The sequence below is a fragment of the Mycteria americana genome, chromosome 1 (assembly GCF_035582795.1).
Source record: "Mycteria americana isolate JAX WOST 10 ecotype Jacksonville Zoo and Gardens chromosome 1, USCA_MyAme_1.0, whole genome shotgun sequence".
In the NCBI taxonomy this organism is placed as follows: domain Eukaryota; kingdom Metazoa; phylum Chordata; class Aves; order Ciconiiformes; family Ciconiidae; genus Mycteria; species Mycteria americana.
The window spans coordinates 2,800,236-2,823,711 of record NC_134365.1 but is presented as its reverse complement, the minus strand read 5'-3'; the positions used below and the strand labels follow the sequence as shown (position 1 = coordinate 2,823,711).

Here is a 23,476-nt window from a genome sequence, read left to right as displayed (position 1 = left end):
GCTGCGCCGCGCCAGCACGGGTGGCTGCCCTGTGTTTGAGGGGGGTGCAAGATGGCGGCGGGCGAGGCGGCGGGGCGCTACCGGAGCACCATGAGCAAGAGCAAGGACCCCTCGGGGCTGCTCATCTCTGTCATCAGGTAGGGGCGGCGCGGCTCCGCTCCGCAGCCTCCCGTCCTGCCCGCAGGGCCGCTCCTGGGCGCTGCGTGGGCCCCTGGGCGTGACCCAGGGGCGTGTGCGGGTCTCGCCGTGCTGTGAGGGCCTCCCCGGACCGGGCCTCCAGAGCTTCGGGTCCTTCCAGGGCCCTGACAGCGGTGGGGAGGCCTCAGTGCTGGAGCAGGCCTTCTCCTGAGGGGTGTCCCGCCATCCTCCCGCCCTGCCTGGCTCACCCACTTCTGTTCCCCTTACTTTGCTGTATCCTGGGGTCAGAGGATTAAGCCTGGCAGCTAGCACTAGCTTTGTGCTGTACAGGGAGGGTCAAGGCACCATCTTCTTATGGCTGTGGAGTCCATAGTTGACCCTCATCCACAAACACACAGCAGCACTGAGTAAACTATGGCTGGTTGGAAAAGCTGTAGGACTAGGAAGTCCTGTGTGCAGACTCCATCCTGTTTTAGGGTGCAATAGTGGGAAAAGTGCTACTTCTTCTGACGTTAACCATTTTGCAGGGGACGAAAAGAAAACAGTTGCGTCTAGTCATGCTTAGACTATTGATTTTTGTCTGCCCTTATTCCTGCGCTCTTATCTCCTCTGCTAGAGGATGATTCTGTGATATACTTGGAGCCAAGCAAGGACCTGAATTCACTTCACTGGTTTCCCTCTGTGGCTTCTTCACTGCTTGTAGATCTCTTCGGTGCTGCTTATAACCAGTGGGTTCACAGCTGATTTCCCACACTGAAGTTTTAAAATGCACACCTTTTAAAGTGGTTGTGGGCAGCAAGCAGCCATCCTAGTTATGATATTGTGAATTGTAATGAACTTTCAAACTTTGGTTTCTACTTCAACGTCTTTGCCAGAAACTATAGTAATTCTGTTACTTTGGAGAAGTTATCATAGCAATAGTTCTGTATCTAGGACATGTTACGATTTTAAAATCCTCTGTGAATGATAATGTTTAGGACAAAATTCTGTTCTTTTTCATTATTCTGAAAACTGGTCTTTCAGATCTTGCAAAACTTGAGGTAGATGGTGACTCCAAAAAAAGCAGCTGGTTCACAGAACTGCTTAGCCTTTCCTGGGCTGCGACTTCAGTTTCTGAATTGTATGGTAATAGGTAACAAAGAGTCACACTGAACAAAGAATCACACTGAACAACGAATGAAAGGTGATGCTTAACACAGACTGTGGTGCCTGACTTTTCAATTTCGAGTATACGTGGTTCATTAGTTTTATAAGAAAAACTGTTATAAAACCAGACTTGTTTAGGCTGGAGTTACATGTATATATGTATGCAGATGGAGAAGAGTATACATTGGTAGGACCTCATATAAACATGAGGTATGATGGTGGTAGTAGTGTGCTTTGGTAACTTTTGTATATAACATTTTGTATATAACAAATGTTGAAAGGGAAAGGGATGGGAAGCTAATACCCAAATATGTGACTATTAAAATGGGTGCTGTTCCTGCAAATTTTATATCCAGGCCTCCACACACGAGTGCAATTGTTTGTGAGTTCGCATGGACCGTTTGCATAATAAGTACATGAGTAGTTGTGAAAACCTGAAAAACTCGGGCTTCTTACCTGGATCTTGGGTTTTTACTGGGCACTTATACCTTATATTTGGGAGAAGGATAAATAGTGTGGATTTAAAGTGTGTTGTGCTTATTGTTTCTTTAGCAGCCTCAAGTTTGAATAAGTTGGAGAGGCAAACATGGTAAGTTGTAGCTAGATAACCTTAATTTAGAGAGAATACAGTAATTTGTAGACAATGGAAGAATGAATAATATACGTGCATTGATTGCTGCAACATTTCCTGTGGTAATCTTCCTTGTTTGTTTGTTTTTAATGTTTCCTGTAATTTCCAAGAGTATTGTAAGGGCCTCCTTTTGTATCTCTATTTTAATAAATCTGGACTTGTTATTTCATTTATAATATAAAATGAGCGTGAGCTAATGTTACTGTGTTCTCCAAATAAGAAATCATGTTTGTCTAATAATCTTTGGCTTACAGGCACTGATACCTTGGCTAGTTTAGGTCCAGTGTTTAGACACAACATTGAGGTTATCGACTTTATGAAATTAAAATTATTCAATAGAACAGCCTGATAACTAAACCTCCAGAATTTAATTAGAACTTGGTTTGAATGTAGAGATTCTTTGCAGAGCTTGAAGTGTCATGTTGAGCCAGACCATGAAAACCTGTAAGTAGAACTGATTGCAAAGGAAGAAAAAATTTTTGTGTTAATAATATTCATGTTTCTTAGGGTTAGCCAAGTACAAAAAGCAATTGGCATGGAAAGGAATTTAAATCACTTTCTTCTGGATGTTGTTTTTGTATAGTAGCTCAGGTGAGGATGAACTTGCTGAGCAACAGGTGAAATTTTTCACTGTTTTGTACACTCATAAAATACCATTGCAAACAAATTTAGACCTGGGTGGGTTGTATCTTTCTTACAGCTTTACTCAGCTTCAGAAGATATTACCAATCTTAACAGTAGGCTATTGGTTTGAAATGTAGCAAAATTTTCTTTTCTTGATAGCTTTATTTCCAAAACATTTATGTATAGAGTCTTCTGCCAATCCTTGTGCTTCTACACTTGCATTTCCCTGTTTATTTAGAAGGCTACTTATTTCTCTCTTGTTGCTGTGTGAAAGGCCCATAAAAGGAAACAGTGTATGAAACGTAGCAAAACTTTGACTACATTCTTCTGCTGTAAACAAACAAAACCAGAGGAGCGTCTTCAAGTATTAGGATATTTTACTTGGTTATAGCAAAGAGGGTTACGTCTTTCAAAAAGAAACATTGTTTAGATCTGCAAAATCTATTTCTTGTGATTGTCTATAAAAGGCTTTGAAATGTGAAGCTGAAAGGCCTTTTATAAATATAAATGATTTTATTAATGAAGGGATAATTTTTGATATTTACTCAAGCTCAGTAGTTCTCTGTTTCAAGAGGCTGAATCATTTACTTTCCTCTGATACTAGATTTAGGGATTCTTGTACTTATTTCACTGGACTTCCCAGGAGAAAAAGTATCTCACTTTCAAGGGGAGTATTTTGGTCCAGATCCTTGACAAAGTTTAATGTATTATAGCAGCACTGAAATCAAGGAGAAATGATATTTTATGGAAGCTGGGGCTCTAGTCTAAAATCAGGGTGCTGCTGCTTCAGGGAAGTTAGTTGCATAAATGTCAGTGTAGCGGTGTAGGTTTCATCAGTGTTATTCATTGCAGTCTTGGTATAGTTTGGAAATTTTGGGTCGTCCCTTGTCTCTGCCGTGTTGCTTTTCAGCAGCTCTGAATGCAGAAAACTCTGAGGTGAAGGAAGACCCAACAGGGAAGTCTGTCCCACTTTTGATCTCTTTTCTGTCCCTGTGAGGTGTCAGTTTTTCCTGTTGTGTTGGGGAACACATTTGTTCTTTGGGAGTTGTTTCCTGTAGGAGGATTTGTGTACTGATCGAATTCACCTTGGTGTTCTGGTTGTTGCCAAGAACAGAGAATAAAGGCAGCCTCAAGTATGGACTAGTTTGGAAGAAGTTGTTTCCTGAGCAGAAGGAGATGTGCTGCTCAGTAGTTAGAGTACCAAACTGAAAATAACATCCTGGTGTTTGAACTGAACCAGGATCTGTTGGGTGATGATAACCCTGCTAAGGTCCTCTGGCTCAGAGGGGTGATTTCTGGCTCCCAAGCCACGTGGTGCAGATGTCTGGTGCCCGTGCTGCCCCGTAGCCCCGACTCGAGCTGACTGGCTGTGTCCACGTAGCAAACCACCCTTGTGGGATCCTGGTGGTATCGCATTGGTTCCAAAACCTGTACGTATCTGTGAACAGCAGTTCAGATTGTTTACCATCGTAAAACCTGTCTTGCAGTCCGCAGGTAGGATGTTTTATAGTGTTATGCTGCAGTTGCGTTTCCTACCCAGCGTTACAGGAGCCACGAGGGCACCAGCCCTCCTGGGATATTAAAAAACTGTATTTGGTGGATGGAGCGGTACCTGGTGCCTTGTCTTTCGTGCCTGTAGGAACACTGTCAGGAGTGAAAGATGCGCAGCGCTGCCCCAGGACAGGACTGATCTGTTTGAGAAGAGCCAGGAGCTACCAGGGGAGCTGAGTTACGAGGTAGTGTAATACCCTCAGCAGTGCTGCTGCTGGGTTACGCTGAGTTCTTGAGCAGTTTCCCTCTTGTTTCTTCTAAAGGAGAAATGGAGGTTTCGGAGGGTAGGTATGTTCATAACAATACGTCTTTTAGAAGTAAAGAGTGTTAATTAATGTTTGCAAAGTCTGCTCTTAAAAATCCCCACCTTTGTTGCAGCTCAGGGGAGCCTTTCTTCTCCCTGTGCCTTTAGGGGGTATGACAGTACCTTCAATTTGTCCCTGTCCTCACCTTGCTGAGAAGAAATGACCATTATTTGCTACAAGAAGACATTGCTCCTCGGATTGTGACTTCTAGAGTAGGATATTGACTATCAGGGCTTTACAGCTTCTGTCCCTGTGCTTCCGATGGATGGTCAGAAGCGCAGTGCTTGCACTCATGCCTTGGCACACCCACTTTAAAAACGTGCTAATTCCTTCACGTATGAGAAAGGTCCTTCAAGTTCCTTAAATAAAAGTTGCTCTGTAAGGTCAAAATGTTGTCACTGGAGACCAGGAGCTTTTGTTGTAGAAGTCTAATGCTGATCGCATGGGCTTTGGCAATGTCTTTTTAAAATATAGTGCAGAGAATGGAGAAAATTCTGCTCATCTGCTAGAGGACAACTTGGGCAATATTTTTTTGTCTTTCAGAGGACAAACACGTGTATGTATATTGATTTTTCTTAACCTTTTGTTTTGTTGGTAGCTGGCTGAAGCAGCTTTTGTACTCTGAAACAAGCAACCTGGCATTTAGCAAATGCTATTTTTTTGAGAGATCTTGTCAGATTTTTAATTGGTGAATGTGTCTGCCTTTTATTTATTGTTAGGCGTTTTTCTTTCCAATTAAAGGTTGCTATTTTTTTAAACTGGCCTTTAATAGCTGCTTTAATTGGGAGAAAACAAACTTTAGCAGTGACTCCGTAAGACCTTATTGAAATCTTTGTGCTAAGCTTTCACACAGGCAAACACATACAACAGATGTCAAGGAGAACTGAAAGTGAGGCAAGATATAGTGCATTTCCCACTTTCATGTCTGCAGAAGTTGGAATTACAGGCAAAAAACCTTGAACATATTTTATTTTTCACAAGTGGAATTCTTTTTAATGCTTTTTGGCCATTATTTTCATTACATTTACAGTGAACTTTGTTAAATGGATTCTTACTAATGACCTGGCATTTGGTCTTCTCTTTGTGTCTAAAGCAATAGAACTGATATCCCAGTTTGTGATGTAGAGTGAGAAAGATGGATGTATAGCTGTTGCCCTCGTTGTTACATTTGGGAAATAGCTGCTACAAGAAATAAAGCCGAGTTATTCTGATCTGTATGTACTGTAATGGTCTCTTAAAACCACTTTTATTGCTAATGGTGCTTTCCAATGTTATAAAGGTAGCAGTTCTTCTACAAGACAAGTAGCTCAAAAATTCATCGAGAATAAATTGTATATGGCAGAGTGTGGTTTTAAACTATAAATTTTCCTGAAATGATATTGAGGCACTTGTATAAAACGTATGCATGTTTGGCAAGTGTTGGGTTGTAGCTTGATACAGGTACTTGGTTACATTTAACAGCAACAATAGGTGAGGGTGCATATGTGAATACACAACCATATGCAAAAGGACAATATGTGTGACCATGCCTTATTAAAAGCTCAAGGTACTTTATTTTTCAGCTCTTATTTTAGCTGTAGAAAATGCACGGTGCAGAGTTGGAGTTCAGCCTGCCCTTACAAAACTAGGAAGCGGAAATAGTTGGTTTTGTAAATAAATGATTACAAGTTCTGTGGTTTCAACTCTTTCGAAGACATTGCCTCCAACAGCCCTTCATTCCAGTGCAGTATTGAAACCTTCAGGTTAATAATGAATTTTCCAAAGCCTCTTGCTGATTCATGCAGGGCTGCTGTCCTGGTGCAGTGTGATTTCAAGGATGGGTTCATAGCACAAGGTGGCCAACGGCTCCTTCAATACTCTTAATCTTTTAATCATCTGGGTGGCAGGTCTGAGTAGCATTGTTCAGCCTCTGCTCTTGCAGATTTGAAAATACTGATCCTTAGGACATCGGTTTTCTCCTGTGAATGTGGTAATTCGTGTAACAGCTGTGTTGGCTTTTCGGATCTAAAGTTAATTACAAAAAAAAGGGAGAGAGTTGGTACCTGTGTTCTCCTGTACATGGAGATAGTCCTGGACAGGTTCTCACAGCGGAAGGGTAGCTGAGGTGCTCTGCTTGTGCCTGGCAGTGTAACTGGCATCTCATGGGTCTGTCTGCTGTCTGCATCCCTTTTCCAAGATGGAAAATGGTGTGCAGCTGGTGTCGTTAGGGTTTTGTCTGTGTGCGGGATTGTTTTTTCATCTTAATGTGCTGTTGTTGGAGACACCTGAAGGAGTGTGGCTTCTGTTGAAGTCGTCATCTTAAATGACTGCAGTCCAGTCTTTGTTTCAGAAATCAGCTGATCACTAGCTATACCTGCATTGTTTGTATTGGTGTGGTGAAATTTGATTAAGGGTTGGTCAATTTAGCAAAATAAAGAATTCTGTGATGATATTTAGATGGCTGTAGGCTGCTCAGCCTTTTCACTGCAGCTATCACGCATACATCTGCAAATCCTCAATGATAAAAAGATGATCCGCTTCTGTTGAAAATGCTCTAACCAACTGTGTAAGGAGCATGAAAGATAAATGGAATGGAAGTAGAGGAGGAAAATGTTTTATAATGTTCTGTTCCTTTGTAAGTTTAACAACATTTTGAAGAGACTTGGTTCTGCCATTTCTTGTAGTGAAGGAGTGAGTTATTTCTTTGCGCAATGGAGATCTAGTCGTCTGGAGGCTGAGTACCTTGTATTCCCCTTGATGAGGCTGGAGCATGCTGGCCTCAGGACTTCACTTTTTTTAGGGGAAGATCCTTTATGATTTTATAGTCAATTTACAGTGATACCCTGTTTCCCATGCCTGTTGACTTGTATGGTGCAATTTTTGACTACCTTCTTTCCAGCACCTCATTGTCTCCATGAAGGGAGTAGTTTGTCTCCTGAACATTTTGATTGATTTCCTCAAATCCAGAATTTCACAGGAACAGTCAGCCTGTGAAAATAATGAGAAAGCATTCAGCATGTTGCTACAGAGTTAAATTGTTAAATACCTTTTGGATTTTTTTTTTTCTTCTGGCTGGCTTTGTTTCATAAGGAACGAACTTTTACAGTGATTTCAATGAGACTGCAGAGGTTTCAAAACATGTATTATCAGATTATATGCTTTGAGGTTAAATAGTGCTGGAAGCTGTAGATCACCCCATTTGGGACTTGTCTTTAAGACAACAGTTTTCAATTATAAAATTCAAATAAGTCCATTTAGTTTAATGAACCTCTGGAAATGTGCAGAGCAGTGTAGACAGTGTGCTGAAGTACAGTTGTTCTTGTCCTAGGGTGCTTTACAAAACTCATTCATTGTGCCCTGTTGAAATGCAGCTGCTTGTAAGGTCTCGCAGGCTGGCCCACAGTGTGGCACAGCAGCTGGGAGTAAGAAAACCTGCTGAAATGCTCTAGACAGGCATTTTTTCCATACAGGATTTTTTTACACCCATAAAAATAAGGCTTAGGGAAAAAAACCAAACCCAAACAAACAAACCCTGATTTTCAGAAAGGACCAGATTTTATTCTTTCCTCACTTCTGCATTTTATTCTGATTAACTCGGAGGCTTAAATACTAGTAAGGTGCCTCCAATAAACATTTTCAAAATGCACGTTTGATCTTAGGTGTTGCTTGACACTTTCCCTACAAGGCCTAGTCCTCGAAATTATCAGGATCAGACCTATTGTGTAATGTTCTGTTTCCCTCTACAGCTTTTTGGGGAGGAAAAGACACTAACAAATGAGCGCATTTTATCATACAGTATTGCTTCTTGCAGAGCACTTATATGCATCTTCCACGCATGTGTGAAGTCAACGCTTGATCCTCCCAACAGCTTGCACTTCAGACACGCTGCTGCAATTCCTGTGATAATTTGCAACCTGACTGTGTCCGAGTAACTGTCTGGTTACGGTTGCTTCTGCTGGACAGCTGAGACGCGGACAGATGCACTCTCTCATCTCAGTTATTTTGTTCCCTTTCCCTCGCATCCTGACCTCTTATCTTTTATTCACCTGTTGTTGTTTTTTGTCTATTAGATTTCCTGCCACAAAGAGCTTGCGCTTTCAGTCTGTGTGTCTGAGCGGTGTCTCTCAATGGGGCGGCTGTGTGGTTGGCCTTCGGGTGTTAGTGCACTATAAATGTCTAGTAATGATCACAACAGTTTAAACCGAAATGAGAAAGCAAACGCTGTAATTGGTGTGTGGCCATGGTCATCAGCAAGAGGTGCCTTATGAAAAGTAACTAGATTCTAATGGGTTTCTTTTTACTCTGCTCCCCCCCCCCCCCCCCCCCCTTTTAATACTGAAGTCTCCTTGGCACATTGCAGCTATTTCCTGCGGAGAGGAGACTGGTCTTTCTAGACATCCACAGTGCTCTGCTTAAATGATTATTTGTTGCTCCTAGCAACTGCTTTCTTCGTTTAACTCCACAAGTCCTTTGTTGGTCAAAAATTGTCAAAAATTGTCTGTGTTGGCTAAGGCCGTGCTTTGATTTCTCCCCCCCCCCCGGTACCTTACAGAGGGTTGTTGTATTCTGGTTTCTGTTTTAGGTCCTTGGTATGGTGTGAAATGGAGAATAAATAAATAAATAAACCCCCCTTCTCTAATTTTCCTTCCTGAAAGGTAATTTTCATAATCTTAGTGCCATACTATTAATTTTATTGTCTGGAGTGATGCAAGTGTATATGGTAAGTTGTGAAACATATTCAGGAGAGCTTTTATAACATTTATATGTAGTACCTACCTGGCACTCTTTATGTGCACATTTCAAAGACGGACAGTAAGAATTATTGTTTACCTGTTATCCAAACTGTAAAACATTGAAAACCTCGCCCGATTTCTTCGGAAGGGATGGATCATAGTGTATCCCTTAAACTTTGGATTTTGCCCAAGGCTCCAGTGTGTACTTAAGAAGCTGCTTCTGTTGAGCAGATGTCTGGCATTTTTACTGGAGAGAAAGGTTACAACGTAAGTGAGTCCCGTAAGTTGGCCACACTTCTCAACGTAGCCTTAGCTTTCACCGAGACAAGCTTTAAGCCAAGCTATATTGTGTGCAGTTGATACCACGAGCTGTCTGTATTATCATAGCTAGGAACTGGGAGGCTTAACAAGGCATATGATATGGTGCAGAGCACCGTAGAAACAGGTGGCAGAAAGTTTACTGTGGATTGCTGTTAAAATTGGAGCTTTGTTTGACCCCCAATGATTCAGCACTCCGTTCAGTTACGCTTCACTAAAATGTTCATTTTCCTGATCAGATGAGAAATATTTAAATTTGATGGGCTTGCCTTTTTTTTTTTTTGTTGGTGTTTCCCACTGTCTTTAATGAGTGTTTTCATTTGAATAAATGATGCTGAGTGAAGGCAAATGAATTGCATGCTTAAAGAAACCTGATCCAGAAGTAATGGAAGATTCTTCCTGGATTTCCAAGCTGCACCTGTGCATTGTGTAATACTCTTTTTCTGCCTTTAACCACAAATATTTGCGTATGTCTGCTCTGATATTGAGGAGCAGAGGAAGAGGGGCTCTACAGGGACACGCAGATGCTGAACACCTACAGCAGCAGTCAAAAGCAGCGGGGATTTCAGTGCTCCTCTCCTGTAAGAATTGTCTAGCGTGTTGCAGGTGCTAACTTGGCATTAAGTTTCTAAAGCGCATATTTGCATTTTGCATGCAGTATCTGTTCTTTCACTTTTGTTTAATAAAAAAATCCACAGAAGCATAATGCCCACATACTGTTACTACAATGTTTTCCTGTGAAACAAATTCTCTAGTCAAGAAATTGATAATTAAGACTCCATTTCCTATCCATAGCTTAGCAGTAATCATACTTAACAGGGCTGGCCTTTGGGTAGGTAAAACAGGCAGGCAGTTATCCACCCAACCTAGCTGGAGGCATCCACAAAAAGCAAATTTGCAGAAATGAAACATTTATTATTCATTAACGTTAACAGTTTTCTCTTAAAATTGACACTTAATCTAATTCTCTTGGCATTTTATTGGGCAGGTAGGAAGCTAACAGTGGGCTGGCAAAATAAATTACTTATCTGTCCTGGAAAACAGACTAAAGCCCTTGATAATACAGGCTGTGTGGGGAAATGCAAGACTTGTCAGTGTAAACAGAAATTCTTGTTGAGTCTCAAATCTAATTCCTGCTGGAGCTGTTGAGGTTGGTGCCTGTAAATGGATAGTCTTAAAGTTTAATGTTAACTTCCTTTTGCCACAGTGCACAATACGGGAGTAGGGAGGGAACTAAATACAGGATTTGGTAGAAAAAACACTCTAGTGAGGGAACCGCAGCGACAGGGTACTAGATGAAGCAGGAGTGGTGTGGATCGCACCCTGAATTCAAGTTCAGAAGACCGAGAGCTTGTGTGTGCTGTAAGGGCATTCAGCACGTTGCAAAACAAAACGGGGTTGGACTGTGGGCATTTGGAGCTGAGAAATTAATGGATTTGTTTCTGACTGACCTATTTTTGTTATTGGCCCTTGGACAATAAAAGAGAGGAGAAAATAAAGCAGAGTTGTTCCTTTTATGCTTCAGACGGAGGTACGCTAGTTGAACGGCATGTGCTAAAACTAAATCTTCAAGCAGGAAAATAAATTTGAAACTGCAGATGGAGGAGACTCATTCATTCATGCATCCCTTTGAGAGGAACATGAGCGGATTTCTTTAGGAACCCAATTTTTTCCACATTTGCTGTACACTTCTCTGGATGTGAACAAAATACTCAGTCCCCTTGAAGCTTTGTGGTTCAGCAGCACGTATGGCCAGCCAGAGCTCTTTGGCACTGCGGCTGCCTAAGGTACCTGCAATGATGCCCGTCGCTGGCTTTGCAAAGGCTTTTCCTACTGAGTGTCACAGGATGCCCCAGAAAAAGCGTTTCTTAGTAACTGCCCTTGTGGCTAATCTCAGTTTGTGCTAAGCTTGTTGATATGGGGACTGAGCAAAGAAGTCTGTTGTGCATTTCATTCGCATCAGAACTTATTTTGTAGTAGTTTGTTGGTGTGGATAAGCTGTGCACGTTTGTGGGAACGTGGGTGTTACACAGGATAAAGATTAATCTGTGTGTGGTGTGCTTTCTGTGGTGCTGGGAGCTATCATGTTAAATCCTGTTTTGGGGCTGGAGTGCATTTGAAGCTCAAAAATAGCATGTTACGAAGGGAGGTGAACTGCTTCATAGTTTTGCAGCTGATTATCTCCATATAGCATTTCTGTACTCCTGTAGTTATCTGTTGTGCCGCATGATGTGTAGTACAATGGTGTTTGTTTTCTTCTGTTGTTGAATAGCTTAGTAAACATCATGTTCTTTCAGTTCACAACAATGAAATAAATTTATATTAGCTTGTGAAGACATTATGGCTTGTTTTCTGTCCTTTTACATCATCTGCCTGTTGTTTTTCTTGTGTTTGAATGCTGGAAAGTTTGCCCCCCCCCCATTAATGCATCACACTGTAGGAGTAAATTTACAGAGGAGATGAGATTGTGTGGTAGTTCAGCAGTCCGGGCACCTGCAGGTCTTGGATAGGTCTATGAAAAACATTGGATAGGTCTATGAAAAACATTGATTTGTCAAAACACAAAGAAATAGCCAACACGAAGTCCGTAATGTGAGAATAACTTGTTATATAGTGTATGGAGTCTGCTGGTGTTAGTTGTTGCTGGGACCAGATTAATTACATTGGTTCTTAGGGAAAAGTTTCTTTTATCCCTACTTAATGTGTTGCATTTTCAAAGCATGCATTTACTATGGTAAATAGTAGCTATAGTCTGTAGCATTTTCTGCATTATAAAGATGAGACATTGTGTGACTTTCTCAAAGGTCCTTAGTGTTCTAGTGAGAGAATCATTTCATTTTGCAGCTCAGACGAAAATGCTGACTCTGAGGTCTGTGCAGAGCAAAAAGTTTTAACGACTCAAGTGGGTTTTCCATCTGCTTCCAAATACCATGTTGAGCATTTATAGGTAAGCATCCAGAAGTCAGAAATCTTGCCTCCTGGTATTTTGAATTACTCTTTAGCTTTCGATGGCTACAGTCTGTTGAACTGCTGTAAAGCAACAAGTGAGGGTAGATTCAGACGTACTTTCGAGTCCTAGTTGTGCCAACATGTCTGAGACGCTTTGTTCCTTCATCTGTGGTGCTGAGGAAGGAGGACTCTTCTGGAGCTGTGGAGTTCATTCAGTTTTCTAGAAAGGTACAGCCTCTTGCAGAAATAGTAGGGATGGCAGTTATATTTGATCAATGTGAATATATTTTCTTATGTATTTACCTTTGGAAACGAGATATTCCTGTCTTTGATGTGAACTGTTGTAGCAAGCAGTTTAAGGCTTTAGGTGTCTTGCAGAATGACAGTGCTTCAGGACTCCTGTAAAAGTCTTTCCACCTACTGCCTGTGCTAGTTATTTGAGTTGGATGCTGGAAAGTGGAGATGAAAAATGCTTGTGATCTACAGATCAAATTCTACCGAAATTAATAGTCCCAATGGTCTTTTTTTTATTGCTCTAATTCCAGTGTAAATTCCCTGACCTCAGGGGAAACAGCAAGGTTCATTTTTTTTCTTGTATGAAATATGCTGCACATCCCATGATAAAAACATTTCAGGATTGTGTCTGATCATCTTCTCCTCTATCCTGTCTTCCGTATGTGGAAGTGACTCCAGTGAATTAAGCATTTTGCATTTGTGTAATCTGTATTTTTAACTATGTAAAATGAAAAGTCAATGAGATTTGGCTCAATGAATTTCTGTTTTACTGTACCATAAAAATGTCTCTTAACAGACTAACATCCAGTTGGAATTATTCTAATCCTATTGAGCTCTTGCTAATGAGACAGGCATATGCAGCCATCCAGCTGCCAAGTACAAATTACAGGTATCTTACAGGGGAGGCGGATTCTCATTTAGAAAAATGAAAATGAAGAAACAAGTGAACTGATCAGGGAAACCTGCTGGAGATCCCCACTGAGTTCATAACCTGCACAAACCCTGTTTCTAAATTGACATTTCTTCTGTTTATCATATGTTTTGAATGCTTTTGCTTTTCAGGGAGTTCTAAAAAGCTAATGTATATTTATCATTGTTTCATAATCCTGTCCTGTTTTGTAATTCTCCCTTCACAGTTCTTTCTGCAAAGTTCCTTTCCCAAACAATTTTGATCCTTTCTGTTTGGCAAACAGTGTGTTGACTTTTCTTCTTCCTTGCCACACATTTTAATAGAAGTGAAACAAGCGAAGATGCCCTTGGCTTACTTTTCTGCAGTGTTAGCAGGAACATATATAATGTCAAGAATATTAAGTATTCCTTGCTTTGCTTTTTTTTGTGCAGAGCAAGAAGAAGAAATGGCTCCTGTACCGAGGGGCTTACGTAGGAAATTCAGGTGTACAAGGTAATGTTTCAGATTCAAAGTGACATTGCTCCTTTTTGTAGTTACAGATGCTGCTAGACTTCAAGATTTAATGTTGTGTTTTTGAAGGAGTAAAACACATGGTAATGAATTATTGGCGTAGAGAGAAGGTGGTGAGTTAGTTTTGCTTTAAGTAGGTAAAGTGAGGGCTCAGCTGATTGATACAGTGACTTGAGAAGAACATGAGCAGAAGGGTCTTGCTGGCGGCTGTAAGAAGTTGTAAGTACTCATACTGCTTTTGAATATGTTGCAGAAATGTATATTACAGCCATGGTGGACAAAAATGTAAATTATTATCTGGGAAAAGGTTTAATATGATTTTTAAAAAAATTCCAGAAGAGGCATTCTCAGTTTTATAGCACGCTTGTTTCTGACATTTTGACTTAAACCAGCTTCACTTCCTCTTATTTATTTATATATTGCTATTTGCATCCATTAAAGAATGGGTTTGCTTTTCTCTAAGTGCTCTTTGATGGTTCTTCAGTACATGATTGTGGGATGGGTCACACATGCACTTCTTTTCTGTTCTCCAGCCATTAACCACGACTCCCATAATGACTGGAAATAACCAAGTCCTAAAACCAAAACCTTACCCTTCTGAAACTTCTGAAACCAAACTTTATCCTTCTGAAATCCTTCTTGAAACTTTATCTTTCAGTAAAATAAATGAAAAAGCAGTCTCTGATGTTGCTTTTCTCTATTTGGATCTTGGGTTGTGATTTAAGCTTTTATCCTAGTCACAAAGAAATAATCTACAGGTATTTAAGGCAAACTCATGTGGGTGGAGGGGAAAAAACACTTATTAGTCTTAAATTCTTTGTTGTAGAATTATTTATCCCTTTTGGCGTAGTAAGCAGTCCTTTTAATGTTTTAAACTAGAACAGACTAAAGGGCTGTAAATAAAGGTAAATTTTTCTGGTCAAAATGATGAGTATGATATTTTTAGTGATGCTTGTTTCTACGATATTTTCCCAAAACAGGTAATTAAAGAAAACGAGAGGTTCCCAATACAGGTGTTAATTCTGGGAAGATTTCCCAGTTGGTGTATCTGACAGAGCCAGCTGGGAATCTTGGAACATGGCAGTTGACTGAGCCTGAAACTTCCATTGAGTTCAGGTCTTGCAGGTTAGGATCACAGGCTGGAAAAATATGTAACGGTGTGTTCACACGGTCTTGTCCTTGGTGAGCACATCCCTGGGATGTACAAAGCAGTGTTTTGCCAAAGTCCGGAACTCTTCCTTTCTCCTGCCTCTTGCTGCCTGACAGCACAGTGGTTTCACCTGGAACTCTGCAAGGATGGATCATGGTTGTCTTGTCTTCTTGCAGGTTTGGATGCTGAAATATCCTGGTAAGGTGAAGGGAAGGCCCCATGTTGGCACTTTACTCTGTGTGTGTTTGTGTGTAGGTGCGCAGGAGTTGGGTAACATCACCTCCAAAACATTACTCAGCTTTAGGTGGTGTAAATTACTGGAGTCTTCCAGAGGATAAGACTGAAGAGATGCTCTACTGAGGCAGATTAATGGTTCCTCCAGCCTTGTAGTTTGTCTGCAACAGTGGCAATACCAAATGCTAGAGAGCTGATGCAGGCCTGGCCACTCGTTGGTGTCCAGTGCCTCTATATTTCCCTGCTGTCTGCAGTTGTTGAGTTAGAGATGTTAGAGAATACATTCCAGCTAGTTTCTTTCAGTATTTGTTTTTGACCTGTTGTCTGTGAGTACATTTAAGTCCTTTTTCTGAACCTGCTGATGCTATGAGCCTCAAATCCTGCAGCAAGGTTCAGGAGTTCACTACCTACAGCGTAAGTGTGCTTCATCCTTTTCTAACCTGATCTCCTGCTAGTTTCAACAAGCACCACTAGTTCTAGTAGTGCATGATTTGGTGAAAAACTGTTTTGCATTTACATTATTCATCTCGTTTCTGACTTCTGCAGACCTCAGTCATATCTCCTTTCAGCCTTTTCTTTTCCAAACTGAAGAATCTTGGCCTTAGCATCTCTGCAGAGAACAGCTGCTTCATCCCCTCTGTTGTTTTAATTGCCCTTCCAAGGGCAACAGAAGAGAGAGGAGACCAGAACTGCACACATCACTGCAAGTATGAGCATAGTAAGGTTTTATACAGCAGCAGAGCGATTCATTTGTCTTGCTCTCATCTTGTTGGAGTCTGGGCTACCGCTGCGTATTAAGCTCATTTTTCAGAGAACTCTAAGTGTAGAAAAAGATGTAATTGGCAACTAAGTTCCCAGCATGTGCTGCTGAGGTTCCTGAAGTCAGGTTGGATGGACTGGAGCTTTGAGACCTCTGTATTCCCATTACTCTTCTTTTTAATATGGGTTGGCAATATTTTCATGCTAGTACTGGCTGTGTTGTGGGTTTGAAAGATGAGATCTTTGGAGTTTAGACTCACACTTTTGTGTGAGAAGGTGCTGGGGCTAAACCACGACAAGTGCTCAGCCAGATGGGCTGTTTTTTCCTCCCTAAAGCCATCTTAATTTTGCTGAAGGTGGCAGCAAATGTAGGTTCTATATCTAAGCAGACAAATGGCAAAATGACAACTAAAATTGATAACTTTTAGTTAAGACGTTGCCATTATATCCCTTCAGTAGGAATAAACTTGTTGTATCTCACAAAGGTTTCTGATTTCCAGCTATACTAGCTTTGTCCTTCTCTCGACATGTTTTGTGGTTTCTAAGATACAGGTCCTGTTGTGACCTCTCTTTCGAGCTTCATAAACATCTGTGTTTTGGCTGTGCAAATGTCTAGTGTTTTTAACAAAAAATATTTTTCCGATAAAGGGCAAGTTAAACTAAATTACGAGGACAAAAACAATTGGGCAGCACGGTTTGAATTTACTTAACAACTTCCAGTCACATCCATATTTTTAGGAAGCCTAAGTTGGGCAGGAACTTGCTGAAGCAGTAGAAGAGGCTTCTGAAATGCTCTGACATTAGAGTGACATAGTCTTAGCCTCGGAGGAAGATCTTCAGCTTTTGTAACAAACTACTGGCAGTGCACATGGATTCAAGCCAGAGCTTGAACTGCTTTGGCAAATCAAGAATTTTGAAATTGAATTTTGTTTAATTAAAACGAGAACCTTTTCTGGTCTGTGATATAGGCCAATTTGGTTCCGCTTCTACATTGTAGCGATCCACGATTCTCCTGCAATCCATAATGCAGCTTAGGGAGAATCGATGTTTTCATTAACTACCGAGACAAGCAATATTGTTCAGCTTCAAACTCAAACAATATGTCAATTCCTAAAAACGATATACGTTCGTGTCCAGTGTAACTGTGCTGAAGAACATTCTTCTACCAAAAATAAGCAGTTCTTCACAAAGGAAATGTATTCATCTGCAAGAGCTCTTAATGGAGGAAGATTTACTGCCAAACACATTCTTCCACGTGCTTTCTATTAGTCTATTATAGCATGAAGCTAAACTTCACTGCGTCTCACACGTACTGTATGTTTAATACTGTTGCATTAACTGTATGCTTAGCGTTGTTTTCTAGCGCATCTTCATATGTTACTTTGGCTGAAGTGTTTACATGACCTCTGCTAACAGCGTTGAGTGTTTCAGTAGTACTTGGTGCATGTAATCGCAGCTCACTTGTTTGAGGAACCAGTGCTGCGTATTCCCCAGGTGAGAAAGAGAAACTGGACCACAAGGACACAGATCTGCCTGCTCAGCCCATTCCACTGAAATGCAGATATTTACATCAGGAGTCTGTAGTAGCTACGAGCTGCGTGTAGCTCACGCTCCAGTGTCAAGATGCAGTCTGCAATGTGGGGGAGCTGTAAGCGCGATGTCAGACACCTGCGGTAGAGCAGAGGCTGTAACCCGGATTTCTTAATTGCAGGCTTATTTTCAAACTGCTGTACTACTGTTCTTACTTTCCACGTCCTTTTTGCATGATATCAAAGTGCTTTGCATACAGTACAAATTAAGAAAAATATATTTTTTTTTTGTGAAAATATGGTTTAAGGCACAGCTAAGAATATTTGGGAGTAGAATATTAATGTGATAACATTAGAAAGCATTCCTGTTTCCGTAGCTACCTTGAAGCATGGAACTTGAAACGCTACAAAGAAATGTGACGCATTGGAAGAAGTTACACTGTCAGTGGAATGGGAAGGGGGGTCCTCGTCTTTGCGTGCTCTTTGTGCAAGAGGAGAGGAGCACCTGCATCCCCTGTAAAATGTGCAACTCTTGGTATTTGGGGACGGGGAGGAGGGCGTGAGGCACCCACGCTGATAGTCTGAGGCATAACAAAAGAAAGAGGATCTCTTCTTCTCATTTCCATGTGGTATCTGTTACGGTCTTCTGCCACTGCCACCTGAAAGTGAAAAGGAGTGTTAAAACTGTGTAAAGTAAAATATGTCACTTGGGTATGTTGTCATCTTTTTGGGTGTTGTAGGATATATTTTGGCTGTAATTCCTCTGTCCTCCTTGGTAGTTGAGTAGGACAAGTGTGCGTGTGCTCCTGTCCTCCTCTCATGCCGTGTTCCATATGGTAGTACAGATTTCCTTGCTCACTTGAGTTTTCTTAGCTGCTCTTTCTGGGATCGTGATCCCTTGTGAAATGGCTTTTTTTTTTCTTGTTTAAGATGGAGGCCTTGAGTAGGTGGTACAGCCTGTTGTTTTTCTTTGAAGGGAAGAAAGAGTAGTGAACTGGAAGTTTGGGGTATATCTCTCTCCACTTTCTGAGAGAGAGGGAGCATTTCTTGTATGTTTGAGTCAAGTTCTTTGTTTACATTTATTTGAGAAGAGCTTTTGCACTTGAGTTCCTACCACTTTCCTAATGGTATTGGAGAATTCAGAAAAATCTATCAAATACTAACCCTTCTTGTGTCCTGCTTGTTGTCATTGAAGATACTCTTAAATAAACCATAAGGAAATAGGTTTCGCTCCTTTGTTATTTTTCAATGATGTGCTCGCTTACCTTCTAACTTTTACTGTAGAGGACAAGTGACTGTTATTGCAAGAAAAATTGATATTTTCTTTCTTACTTGACAGCAGGAGATACTGGTTTTAGTTTGACTGGACCTCGTTGCTTTAACAAATCCAAAGTGAAAGCCGTTGTGGTAGCAGAGAGCAGCAGCAGTGTTCAGCAGTGGGTTTTTTGTCCTCTTCCAACTATTTGACCTTTTCCACACAAATAGCTGAAGAAATCCAGAAAAACCTCAAGAAGTTCTCTCTTACTTCTGGCGGTGTATTTTTTTACAGTCTTCAGGGTTGGAAACAATGGCTGTTCTAGTCTCTTACTATTTTTATACTCTTTCAGTGTAGCATGCATACCATCTTAAACTGGTGCCTCAGTTCAGTTCAGAGGCCTAAACTTCTGTGATTTAAATGAAATAATGGTCTCCACATGTTCATGCTCTACTGGTTGTATTTTTAAAGGCATCTCACTTTCAGCAAGTAGATGCTTTGGATTTCTGTGAAAGTTGTGGTTGTTTCTTGATGTTCATCCATATGATCCAAAACAGTTTGTGTGCAGTGATTTTTTTTTTTTTTAAATATCTTTATTTCCCTCTTATTTTCTCATCATAAGTTCTTTAAAGTGCTTCAGAAATTGTCAGCAGAGCTACAGAATTCATCCCTGCTGGTTCTTAAGGTTGTGATATACCAGTGTTTAGGTCATAACTACTATAACTGATCCTAAATGAGTTTTCTCTTTTTCACTATGAAGTATACAGTTTTCAATGTCTGTATTGCTGATTTAAAACAGAAACCTGTACGGACCATAGCTACCCTTCCAAGCATAAAGGAAGAGGAAAATTCAGGATGACTTTTTTGCAGAAACCAACTTTTTGTGTGCTACCTACTGTAGAAGATAGGAATATGTCTTTTTGGCTGTTGCTGTCTCCTGGGTCTTTGTGGTAGTGTGATCGAGTCATTCCAGGTATGGGCTTCTGGATCCAGTGGCAGGATGGGTCTCGAGGGGGTGAGCGGGGTGAAGAGAGAGGGAGAAAGAGAAGGTTGTATTGATTCTTGAGTAAATCTCAGAAATTTGGAGTGACAGCAAGAAAATTCTGTCTCCTGTGCCAGTTTCATTAAATTTTCAACAGTTTTGTTGGAATCTCAAACTTCATTGATTTAAAAAAAAAAAAAAAAAAAAAAAGAAAAATTAAAAATCTTGCTAGATGATGTTACTTGGAGGTTAAAATAAATGAGGGGAGGAAATAAGGGCCCATGACACTTCTTTGCTGTACTGGTGTATGTTTGAAAACAGATTGCCTATTGGAAGGCATGGGTAGGCTTTTGATGGATTTTTCTATGTACTTGTGATATCCCTAGTGTACTTTTGGCAGGTAAGTAGTAGTAACTGCAACACTCCTAACAAATAGTTGCACTGGTCCCTGAGTCTAAAGTAGAATTTCTTCTTTATAGTTCTTTGTAAGTAATAAATCAGGATATATTTCATATGTTACGCTGTGCCCATATTAATGACTCTCTGGAAATACGATAACTAACAGATAACTTTCCCTTTTCATAAATCCAATAATGTAGTAAAAAAGCTTCAGATCATCTGAAAATTGGGGAAGTAATAAACCACAATATTTATGTGTGTTTGTTTTCTTGAAGTACATCATTCTCTACTGAACACCAGACAGACACGTTTACCAGAATTAAACTTCACTCAATGAAGTGTATGGACTAATAAGAGTGATTAGTTTGCGGTAGGTAGTGCGTTTTTTAGGCAAAGGCTTTCTGTCCTTATAGATAATTTCAAAATATCTCTCTTCTTGTAATCTTTTTGTCCTTAGGACTTTATCTACCAGTGATGATGTTGAGGACCGAGAGACTGAGAAAGGCCGCCTGGAAGAAGCTTATGAGAAATGTGACCGGGATTTGGATGAACTCATCGTCCAGCACTACACCGAGCTCACCACTGCCATCCGCACGTACCAGAGCATCACAGAGCGCATCACCAACTCGCGCAATAAGATCAAACAGGTGAAGTTTAGCTTTGCGTGTGTTTCTGTGTTTGCATCCGCTCGATAGCGTGTACTCTGGGTACAAATCTGTGCAACTCTTGCTTTTTCCTGTGTACTGTCCTTTTATTGGTAGTGTAATGTTGTAAGCTCCCATTTTAACCTTTTATTTCTCCCTCTCTTTTCCCAGCTACTTGTCATTGTTCTGAACTGAACTAAAAATTGAATTGAGAAGCACTGTTACCCACTAATTCTGAACTAGGCCTGATTTTCAAGTCGCTCTGTGGTGTGGCTAGGAGCAGACCATCCAGTCCTAATACAGTGGCTGCAGGCTATGTCTTACTAGCAACATGTTTTCCATAGGATCTCTCTCTGTTGTTTGAGAACACAAGTAATTAAAAAGCAAAATGAGAGGTGGATATGAAGCACAAAGCTTTGCAGTGCCCCCTGTTCATTTATTGTCTGGACATGTTGCTATCAGGTTTTTTCAAGTCCAAGGGCTGCTAAGCTAACACCTTTCCATCTAATCTGTTCATGTTTTGATATGTTGGCCTCCAACCACCTCCGAAATAGTCTGGGTGATTCATCAGCTTGCTTTTCGCTCAGAGAATATGAATTTTGGTGCTATTTCCAAACTCAGTTCTGTTGTGTGAATGTACATGAACTCTGTGCCCCCGTATCTTTCTGTATTTTGAGTGCTCACACTTCGGTAGCGTGCCAGTAAATAATTCTGGCACTCTTTGTTGTGGACTTGTTCCATCTGCTCTCTCCCTGCAGTGATAGATTAGTTCTTTGGACTCCTGTCCTAGCTTTTACTTCCTGTGTAATTTGCTATACCTAAACTTTACAAACTAGGCACCAAATTTATTCCGTTTTTTTCCCCTGGCTCTGTGGAGGTCTGATCCTAAAACCTTTCACAGCTGTGCTTTAGGAGCAGTAGGCTTTCACCCTTTTGGGGCTATGTACTGACCCTTCTGGCTTTCAAAATTCATTTAGCATTTTCAAAGAAAATGAGACCATTCTGATGCTTTCCAAGGGTAAGAGTTCATTCTAGGATTTATGTACAAAGCTCATCACTTTGAAAGCAGAGATCAATTGCACTAAATTTGAAATAAACTGTAGCCAGTGGCCTATTTTCACACAGTCTACTAAGCTTTGCAGAGGTCAAACCAAACATACAGGGGTGTGACCTTTTGGTCCCGCCTAGAAGAATGACTGTAAAGGTGAAGGACCTTTTGATATTTAAGTTTTCTTATTAGTTTTGGTCAATATGTATTGAAGTAGCTTTGACCTAATCTAATGGGAGGCCCCAGATCTGGTTTGTCATCAATCTGTGTTATGCTATCAGACTTTATTTTGATGTTCCCCTCTTATGGACGGTGGATGATCGCAAAGGCGTTTGCTCGCATTAGGAATTGTGGAAGTGAAAGATAGTCCAGATCCCTCTGTGTATCTACCTTTTGTAGTCAATTCTTGTATGAATTCCTGTTGGGAAAGGCTTAGTTTTGAATCTAGCTTTAGAGGTGTTACCACTATAAAACTGAATTATAAAGTAGAAACAATTTGGCCTACCAAGGGGAGATTCTTTCTTAAAGACTTGCTGTTCATTCCTTCCCCTGCTCCCAAATGTAGATACAGTTGATCTTCTTTCTTGCAAGGACAGGAGTAGGAATGTCTTGTGAGATTCCTTCTAGCCCCACGATTGTTTTGCTGACCTAATTTGGCTCTGTGTAACAGTCCACTGATGATGGTGTGCTAGGTCAGTGAAACATTTTAAATTAAGGTATTGAACAGGGATTAAGTCTGAAATGAACTCTCTATGCATTTTAGTGTGCCTCTGCTTTTGCAACAAGTTATGACACTCTTACATTAGCTTTTCTGTTGGCTGAGGATTTTTCTACGTTACTCTTTTCAGAAGGACATTTCAGAGTGCAATGTTATTGTATTGCAATCTTAGTCTCTTCTGACTCTGGATGGAGGCTGTCTTATGTAGCTATTGTTATTTACTGTTACTGTTATTGTCTGTATTTTGGTCCATCTATGTGTGTCATATGTATTTTTTTAAACTGCCTTTAGATGGACAAGGTAGGAGAATGTGCAGCTGAAGTGGGATTTCTGGAGTGCTTTGAAGGCTCATTATTTAAAAATAAATTGAAGGGCCTACTTCTGAGAGTCTCTCTTCATGTGTAATTCAGTGAGAGTTCAGCCTGAGAAAAGGTTGGACCCTAAGTATTCATAACTTATCACAAAAACAAGAGTAGTGTGAAAGCAATGTGCGAAGCTGTGTTGTTAATTGCTTCCACATTTTAATATGTATTATTGATTTGCATTATGCAAGTAAAGCTAGGTTATACTGACCTTTCCGGAGGATATTGGGAGAACCTGAAAGCAAGGAATGCAGGCTGTGTGTCTGAGCAGAAAGAATGGAGAAGGAAAACTTGTGATGTTTCCCACATGGGGTAGAATAGTAGAGACTTTGCCAGTTAGAGAGGATGGCATGAGGCTCGAAAACAAACTGAATGGCAAACACCAAGGTGTTTCTCTGGGTGATGTAACAGCCTTGATAAATAATGGAAATGCTGAATTGAACTGTATCTTAACTGCTGTTTGTTCTGATGAAACCATATCTCTTACAAAAAAAAATTCTCGAGGCATTAGGAAAATGGTTGTACTCTTAGACAGTCAGGTTTCAAGAAATGGACACCAAACTTGAAGAAAGGAGGAGACGTGCCAA

The 23,476-nt window shown here is 40.6% G+C and overlaps 1 protein-coding gene across 1 annotated transcript in view; it reads left to right on the top strand.

The window, feature by feature from the left end:
- Window positions 1-24: 24 nt before the first annotated feature.
- The window catches only part of EXOC4 (exocyst complex component 4), a 558,486-nt gene continuing 535,034 nt past the window's right edge, over window positions 25-23,476 (top strand). The window contains exons 1-2 of the mRNA XM_075515833.1: window positions 25-137; window positions 20,575-20,764. Of these exons, the coding sequence (XP_075371948.1) occupies window positions 52-137; window positions 20,575-20,764 (276 nt within the window). The 5' untranslated portion in view covers window positions 25-51. The remainder of the gene's footprint in view (window positions 138-20,574; window positions 20,765-23,476) is intronic.